Source organism: Panthera onca, chromosome C2 (assembly GCF_046562875.1).
Source record: "Panthera onca isolate mPanOnc1 chromosome C2, mPanOnc1 haplotype 2, whole genome shotgun sequence".
Classification (NCBI taxonomy): domain Eukaryota; kingdom Metazoa; phylum Chordata; class Mammalia; order Carnivora; family Felidae; genus Panthera; species Panthera onca.
Genome location: NC_138347.1, coordinates 58,455,522 through 58,464,953, shown reverse-complemented (window position 1 = coordinate 58,464,953; position 9,432 = coordinate 58,455,522). Strand labels below are relative to the sequence as shown.

The 9,432-nt window shown below is 38.4% G+C and overlaps 1 protein-coding gene across 20 annotated transcripts in view; it reads right to left on the bottom strand.

Moving 5' to 3' along the window:
* Nucleotides 1-550: 550 nt before the first annotated feature.
* The window catches only part of PHLDB2 (pleckstrin homology like domain family B member 2), a 229,042-nt gene continuing 220,160 nt past the window's right edge, over nt 551-9,432 (bottom strand). For all 20 annotated transcript variants that reach the window (XM_060640043.3, XM_060640051.3, XM_060640050.3 and 17 more), the window contains 3 exons: nt 8,229-8,448; nt 2,978-3,063; nt 551-2,378 (listed from right to left, as the gene is read on the bottom strand). In XM_060640043.3, coding sequence (XP_060496026.2) covers nt 2,238-2,378; nt 2,978-3,063; nt 8,229-8,448 — 447 coding nt within the window. In that variant the 3' untranslated portion in view covers nt 551-2,237. The remainder of the gene's footprint in view (nt 2,379-2,977; nt 3,064-8,228; nt 8,449-9,432) is intronic.

The window sequence follows — 9,432 nt, the reverse complement described above, 5'->3', positions numbered from 1 at the left end:
AAACACTGCTCAAAAGAGTAGGGAACCCCATAGATTGTTTTCTCTATCCGCCCTTATCAGTATAACAAATCATGAAAAACTGTGGCTAGTGTCAAGTGAAGATGCTTTTACCTACAGTGATGGGCTTGAAGTAGACCTATTGTTTCCGTACCCACTGTCAATGTTGCCTTCATTATCAGGAGTGTAAGGATATATTGTTCAGGGCCATTTCTCTCTTTGAAATCTGCTGCCTTAGTCCAGGGAGACAAGTGAGGTTGCCTTCAAGTAAAATCCTTTACTTCTCACCTGCGTGATTTTTTTTCCCCTGTCAGATAAGTAAACACAGCCCTTGCAATCCCCAGTAATAATTGCATCTTTGCAAAAAGACGGTCAGATGTCACATTTGTCAGGAGTCATCTCATTTCAGTTTTATAAAACTACAAATCATAATGTTAGCACACAAAATCTCCACCTTTATGGAGGTTGACAATTGACTTTTGCTGATTAATCCATCTCCTCTTATGTCACCAATAGGTAACCTCCTGGTGAGAGATGAGTTTATTTTCAGCTGTGAAATCTGGTCAACATTTTAATCCATACTCAACATATTTTAACACACATTTTAAAAGGCTTACTACATCATGCATAATATAACGTTGATTAGAATATCTTCATAATCCTGTAGAGAAAGTACAGTACAGTACAGAAAAGTTATATCTTACATTAACCAACAAAATTTTAGCAACTGCATTTCACTCTCTTAGATCATTACAAGGGTTTAGGGCTGATGTCTGAAAAAAACAGATTATAAAACTGTCTTCTGCAATAGTGACCTTGTCCTCCACTGTTCAAGTAAAATCATGAGTCATCCAGTTGCAAAATCTTATTATTGGCAACGTGTATACATGTGTGCAAACCAGAATGCAAATTTTTAAACACTGTACCCAGTCAGGCCAGATCAAGATGTTATGGACACTTCCAATCTAGTCATTTCACCTTGTACTAGTAAGCAAAGCCATTAATTATTCTCTACTTCTATTCATTTGCAAACTTCTAGGAAAAAATACGTTCATACTTACAAATACACACAACATGACAGACCAGGATAAGTGGCATTTGAAAAACTGTTATAAAAGAGACTTGCCTGAAGTCATTTCATTCAAGAAAAATTAACTTAACTCTAAAAAAACTAAAGCTAATTGTAAAGAAATACATAATAAAATAGTACATTACAGAGAACATTAAGTTGGAGTTCATTTTCCTTGTTCTATAACATTACTTCTGTAAGTAAGTATTTTCACTGGTCTGTTCTTTGGTGAAAATAGGGCTCTGGTTTCATCGTTATGTCACGTGAGGCTGCAAAAAGGTGTGTTCCACGATAAAGAGCAAACAGACAACCTAAGGAAATTGGCTACTGGCTACCTTTATTCTCAGCACCGGGAATGGAGAAATCTTTAGCAAAACATGAAATAGTCTCTTTATTTTTAATCGCTCCAAGTGACAGAATGCCTGTCTAATAAGACTGCTTCTGTCTAAAACACACAACTTTTTGTTTTTTCTTCTTTTACAACAAGTGATTTGCTATATATGTACAGTCGCTTATGCCAGTGGTAACTCTCCAGAGTCAACTTCCTGGGTAACTGATGGCATCAAAGTACCATTTTAAAATGTAGAGTAACACCAAATACAATTCATCACTTGAAACTACCACTATTAAACAGAAGTCACGTCAAGTCTTTGGTTTAGGTGCAGTACTTAATAATTAGGGCAAAACTCCTAAAACTCTCCTCCAACCCCTTATTTGCTTCTACTTACAAAATAACCTTCAGCAAAATGGTTTTTAAAACGTCAGTTGATTAACGAATAATGTCAATGCCAATAATTTGGGTGCTAAAATAATTTCGTATTTCCAAGTACATACATTTTTGTAAACTGTTCAGTTTATTTCACCAAAGTAAACAATTGATAAAAAACAGTTTATAAGAAGTGTTCCTATAAGTGATGCTATTTACCAAAATAGTGTTTTCTTTCTCACAGGTGCTTCAATCCTTTCGCTACTTGTAGTCAAGCTTTGAATTCAACCCCCCTTTTTCTCTTTTACAAATGACTTCCTGTTAATGTAAAAAAGAGTTCTGAGTATACACAGTTAAAGGGATGGGCCTGTGGGTCCGGGTCTCTCCATCCCGGACTGAATATGGCTTCATTCTTGTAAGAGACTATTGCAGTCTGCCCGGAAGTACACTGTTGGCGCCAGTTCGCTACAACAAGAAGTGGGTGTAACCTTCTGCGCCAGTAACTATAACATCCATCCAGATCCGCATGGCTTCCGGCGATGGCGCGACCATATAGTAGATTCTGTCATGCGTCTTGACACTGAAGGTGAGTAATGGGTTAGGACTCTAAAAATCAAAAACGGAAAAGAATGTAAAACAAACATCTTGAAATCGTAACATTAAATAACACAGACATCTATGGGAGCTTTTTCCTCTTCAAAAGTTTTCCAGTTTGTGGAAATCTCAATTGGTATTACTTTTGCTCTCGTAGAACCTGTACCCCCACCTCCAGCATTTTTCTCAGCACTATCTTTCTGGCCTCACTGCACAATAACTCTCACACAGCTCACCAATCAATCCTCTTAGCAGCTACTTTGCAGATAAAGCTCCAGCCCAGTGCCTAGATAATGTACGCAATAAATAACCGCTGCTATTCTTAGTCCTACTAAGATCCTTCCTTATAACTAGGTAGTAGACCCTTCTTCGAACCTCAGCAAGTCACTTAGCAGGTCTCCTGAATCAATATGTCCAGAATATTTTCTCATTTCACCATGATTTTTTCTTCCACCAAAGATCAGCGATACTAATTACTCTATGTTCGCTTTTCTAGAGTGATTCTGCTCATATCAATCTGTTATGTCAGAGCAACACATCTAAATTGCTTGCAGTTCAAAAACCATTTTTCCAACCCAATTATTCATTCACATCTGAAAATCAGTGTTTACCTTATTAGCATTCTTGAGGTGATCATAATACACTTCTTCAATGGCTTGGAAGTATATTACTCCTTTTAATTTAGCTTCATGCTTGTCTGCAATAATAGTTAAATACCTTATCACCAACGATAGACTGGGAAGATTATAATTTCAGTATAATTATTACAATATTTACCTAGTATTTAAGTTACCTGAGATCAATTCAGATAATTTAGGTGAAGGCATTAGCCCAGTTCTATTTTGAAAAAAAAAAAAACAAACAAAAAGGGAACCATCAGCCCAAACCTCGGGGACTAATTGATTTTGCCCAAAGCTCTCTAGCAAATCTGCAGTCAAAAAGACAACCCAGAGCTACTGACAGTCAAGTTAGCACACAAAATATAAACACTGCTGACACCAATACTGATTATCTCCCCACGTTCTCCAAAACTGTGGTTGTAATGGAAATGTTAATATGTAGAGCTGTCGTAATGAGATTTGTAAGAAGGTTTTTGTTTTTTTAAGAAGGGTGTTTTTTTTTACCTAACTTAAAATAATATTCTACTTATATTTCTATTTATTAATATTCCACTTATATTTCTATGAATTTCTTGTTCAGCATGCTTTTTCCCCGTTCCCAGTAGAGCTTCATGTCAATAATTTAGTGATCTTTCAATGCAGCATGTTTCAAACTGTTTCCAAGATTTCATCAAATTTGCCATAAAAACCCAACAAAAACGTAAAACAAAAACAAAAGCAACCAAATCACAAACCAAACAGCATCACTCTACGATCTAATAAGTTCTTGAAATATTTTGTAATTTAAACACAGAGAAGATCATAAATGCATGTGAGCATATTAAAAAGTGTTCAAAGCGTGGATAAGGCTGCAAAAAGAGAGAGCCTGTTGGTGGAAGTGCAAATAAGAAAGCTCCTTTTGGAAGGCGGTTTGGGAAAATACACCAATTAAAAATGCAAAAAATTCTCTTACTCAGCAAGTCCACTTCTAAAACTTTATTGTATAAGAGCCACTCATGCACATGCACACGGATTTGTGTTTGTTACAGCAGAAGACAGCAAAAAATCTGTCTGAACTCTAACAGGGGACTGATCCAATTATGGTCGGGTCACATAATGGAATCCACACAGCCACTGGAAAGACTGAGCTGGATAGGCAAGTGCTCGTCAGAGAAAATCCTGAAATACTGTTATGCGACAAAAGTTATGAACAGAGTGAAGAATTTGGTCTCAACTGTGTATTTTTGAAGTTCATTTATTTATTTTGAGAGACAGAAACAAAGAGGGAGAGAGAGAGGATCCCAAGCAGGCTCCACGCTGTCAGCACAGAGCACGATGTGAGGCTCGAACCCACAAACTGTGAGATCATAACCTGAGCCGAAATCAAGAGTCAGATGCTTAACTGAGCCACCCAGGAGCCCCTGGTCTTAACTGTATTAAAGAAGAAAGAATACATATATATGTATTATATATATATATATATGTATATATATATATAATGCATATATATACATCTATCTGAAACATATACATATATAAACATATATCTGAAAAAATGTATATATAAATGAATAGAGAAAATCTGAAAAGATATTTCAGACTTTTGTGATGTGAAAGTTCAGAACTTTTGTGATGTGAAAGAGACTTATTTTCATTGTATAGACCTTTTTTAAGTTTATTTGTTTTTATTTTGAGAGAAAGAGAGATAGAGAGAACCAGTGGGGGAGGGGCAAAGAGAGAGGGAGACAGACTCCCAAGCAGGCTCCGTGTCATCAGTGGGGAGTCCCATGTGGGGTGGGATCATGACCGGAGCTGGAGCCGAAATCAAGAGTCAGATGCTTAACTGACTGAGCCACCCAGGTGCCCCCTACACTTTTGTTCTACTGTTAAGTTTTTTACCCAAGAATGTCCCTTTTTTCCCAACAACAATGGAAAGCTAGTCTGAAAAACAATAGCCCTGAGAAGTTCAGTGGAAAATATAAAGCTATTAAATTACACTTAACTCAGCATTTCCCAAACTTATTTGACCATGTTTGACCATGGGCCATATTTGTATGTGTTCTGGTTTTTTGTTTGTTTGTTTTACTCTTCCTTGGGAAGCACCGTTTTAATTAATGCCACGTTCAGTGGGTTTCAATCAGTTCACTGGGAAGGATACTGCAGTATTAATGGGAATACAATAATACTTTACTTTCTGAAAGCAGGTGTAAAATAAAATCTGGAGCTAAAAGTAAATTTCATCAGTGTTTCAAGGAGGCAGAAAACTGGGGAATGAACCTTTTGTTTGTAGGGCAGTTCATATCTGAGAAAGAACTCTCAAAAATGCTGGCCTCACAAGAGCATTGTGAACTAAGAGAATTAATAACGCTATTGTAACTTGACACGACAAAGCTATTCATTCCTTTTGGTAGCATTAGCCCATCAATTTTCAGATATATTTTCTGTCTCAGTTTTCTTTGGAGACTCTTCTAAGGTTACCCAGTTAATATGTAGGAGGCCAAGCATGGAGGCACAGAGACTCTGTGATGAGCACAGAGACTTATGACATTAGCTGTCAGAACTCATGTTTACAGCTCCTTCACGCGCACGGTACCCTTTATCTCACGACAAGCTGAAGGGGCGGGTGTGGTGTCTGTGGGGTCAAGTCCAGCCTGAACTGCAATCTGCAAGGCTTCCTGTGGACTGATCTATTCCTGCACTTGGTGATGTTTGGGAAAAGAGCAGGGGCGGAGGCCAGGGGAGCGGACAAGCTACTGATGGCTGTAAACAGAGCCAAATGGACAGTGTCTGTCAAACTAGGACGCACTGGTCAGTTATATAATATGGGAATATTAAAAAGCTAAATGAAACATAATTTTTGCCTGTTTTATATGTTACAGTTCTGAGTAATCATTCATCTATCAAAAAGAGATATTTTTTATTATATATTACATAAAACATGTAGATATATATAAAAATATATTTTTGTTGTATATTATAAAAACTATTATAAAATATTTTAATAAAAATATTTTAAAAATAATATATTTTTTAAAGAGAAAACTGGTCACCAAGAAGTTTACATTTGGAAAAATGCGTTTACGTGGTCATTAGGAGCACAGGTTCTAACATGGGTCAGAAGGAGGAGGGAGTGAGCAGCTGACCTGGCTGACAGAGGAAAGAATGAAATAAGGGTCTCGGAGAAGAGAAGCAGAGAAGAAGAGTGAAGCTGTTTTGTCTGAAGTTAATTAACATGTTATCTTTGGAAAATTCTGGGTGAGGTTGTCTTTGGAGACTAGCACAGGGCAAAGTTTTGTTTATGGATTTTGCAGACATAAATTGGCATTTCTCATTAAACTGTCATCTTTCCTATTGTACTAACTGAAGAGAACATCTCTGGATTTTCTTAGAACCCAAGATCAGAAGGCCCAAAAGAGGCAAGCAGGGAACCCAGAAGGGGGTTTAGGCCATTCGCTTGGGGCCACTACAGCATTAACTGCATACTGGAGCCCCACCAAAGAGCTCCTAACTGAACAGCATGCACTCCTGGGTCCTCCCCACCCCAACTCTGGGGCCCCCCAGCCAGGGTCTCCTTGTTATCCACATGCCTCTTGGTGCCTCATACTTCTCTTCATAAACATATCCTGACCTCACACTATGTAGATTAAGTGACTAGACTGTTATTTCTTATTACATTGATTTAACAATTGATTCTTTATTTGACATTGCTCATAAACGCTGATACAGTCACCACAGGGTCTCTTCATAAACTCTTGCATGATATTACTTTTCTTTAGTTGCTTAAGAGAGCAGAGCTAAATCTGTGCTGACAATGGACGTGTTTCATATGTGACCCAGGAGTAAGTAAGAAACTTTTTTCTTTTTCTTTTCTTTTTTTTTTTTTTTTGAGAGAGAGGGGGGTGGGGGGGGGGTAGAGAGAGAGCCTAAGCAGGCTCCACGTTCAATGCAGAACAGGGCTCCATCTCACGACCTTGAGATCATGACCTGAGCTGAAATCAAGAGTTGGACACTTAATGGACTGAGCCATCCAGGGGCCCCGAGACTTTTTAGTAAGTACAGCAGTTACATAAATATTCCTGTATTTTTTTGAAGACTCAGGTGGGTATGTTTCTCACAATCTATCATTTAAGCAATCCAAAAATATTTCAGTCAGTTAATAAATACTTGGTCACTTGTTCACTGATGAGCTTTACTCTCGGCTTAAATAACATTCTAATTTACAAACTGTAGCTGGATGTCTGTCAGCTAAGGCTGCCTAATTGTGTGTGACTTAAATAGGGCATATGACCATAAATAAATAAACAGAAACCTTTTTTCTGGCTTTGTGGTATAAAAGTCAATATTTTGGTCTAAAAGGATAAATTCCATTTAATATTTGTTCAGACTTCAGGTTATTTCAGAACCTGAACAGACTAATTCACACTTTTAAAATAATAGATAATTTTTATTATTTCTTTAAAAATTAAAAAAAAAATTTTTTAACGTTTATTCATTTTTGAGAGACAGAGAGAGACAGAGCATGAGTGGGGAAGGGGCAGAGAGAGGGAGACACAGAATCTGAAACAGGCTCCAGGCTCTGAGCTGTCAGCACAGAACCCGACGTGGGGCTGGAACTCACAAACTGCGAGATCCTGACCTGAGCCAAAGTCAGACGCTCAACCAACTGAGCCACCCAGGTGCCCCTAAAAATTTTTTTAACGTTTATTTATTTTTGAGAGAGAGAGAGAGAGAGAGGCAGTGAGAGAGAATCCAAAGCAGGCTCCAGGCTCTGAGCTGTCAGCACAGAACCCGACGAGGGGCTGGAACTCACAAACTGCGAGATCCTGACCTGAGCCAAAGTCAGACGCTCAACCGACTGAGCCACCCAGGTGCCCCTAAAAATTTTTTTTAACGTTTATTTATTTTTGAGAGAGAAGCAGAGAGAGAGAATCCAAAGCAGGCTCCAGGCTCTGAGCTATCAGCACAGAGCCCAATGCAGGGCTCGAACCCTTGAACCTTGAAATCATGATCCACGCCAAAGTCGGATGGATGCCCAACTGACTAAGCCACTCAGGTGCCCCAAATTTTTATTTCTAGGGAGGAAATCATACATATCATGGGACTATACAACCCTAATATAAAATAATATAGACCTACAAAGCTAATATCACCCTTAATTCTATTAGTTACCAATCAACCTATTTATACTGACTTTTATTACCTTTGCTCTTTAGCAGAGAGTTCCTGATTTGAATATATCACTTAAGAGTTTTTTATCACTCACCTGCATAATAAGAGAATGTGCGCTTGTTCCGATCAAACACAAACCATCGTTTTTTCCAAGTTTTAATTTTTCCACCCATTTTGATAAGGAATCCTCGGCAGGTCTTCTCTGTGATGGATACATGATAACAGGTATCGATATTGTGGCCTGCAGTCTCTACGTGGCTTCGCAAATCAAAGTCTTCCTTCCGGACGGGCAGATAGCGTGTCAAAGGTCGGGCCTGGAAAAGCACAACCCCGTGTCATATATAGCTAAGTACTTATTTCGTTTAAGGTCACAGTTATTTGAGTGGACATGAACTGGAAAGCCTAAGCATTCAAATGTTTATGTGATTATGAGAACTGAAGATAAACATTATTCTTTGGAGTTTAAAAAATGCATAGCGTTTTCAGAAGGATGCTACAATATGCGGGGGAGGGGGAGGGATAAACTCAGGTGGACAGGTTCTACTCCTTGAGAAGGGCAGATGAGAAAATGGAAAAACATCATTAACCTTAGTTTTACAAGAGGCATATCGCCCTTCAAAACACAGGGAAATGAAGCACGAAGTTCCCTGGGCCTCTCCCTATCACCACCCCTAACATTAGTTCTTAAATAATCTCAGACATGATATGACTGGTGAACAGTATTTAGTAAGTATACCGCCCCCCCCTCCCCCCGGCCCTGCGAGATCCCCTAAAGCTATACATGTTGGCTGATACACACCCTCTGGTAGAAACTGAAGGCAGAGATGTGTGTTTTGAGAAGTGAAGCTAAAATAAGGTGAGATGTGGAATCAAAGCCATACTCAATGAGCTATCCAATGAGCAGATATGGAAAAGATGTATGTGGATGTCTTTTATTTTACTATGGCTGGAGTAGAGAAGTTCATCTAATCTAGGAAGCACGTATCACCACGGGTCACGTTTCCAAAATGGCGTTTGACTTTATTCTGTTAATAACCCCATCCCTCTGCCCTGGGGAAAATGACCTACATATATACTTGGAGGAAAACCTTATAATTAGGATTCAAATAGAGAATTGTACTTTTTTGGATTGGCTTCGAATACCAAATAGCCAGGGATGACCTTCACCGCGAATCATAATTTGGCAAAGGATAGGCATAATGAAATAAAATGAACAAGTTTTACTTTGAATTTTTCCTGCAATATTTTGCCTTTGAGTCTGTGGTACTTTGGCTTTAGACAGATGCCAGAGACTTACT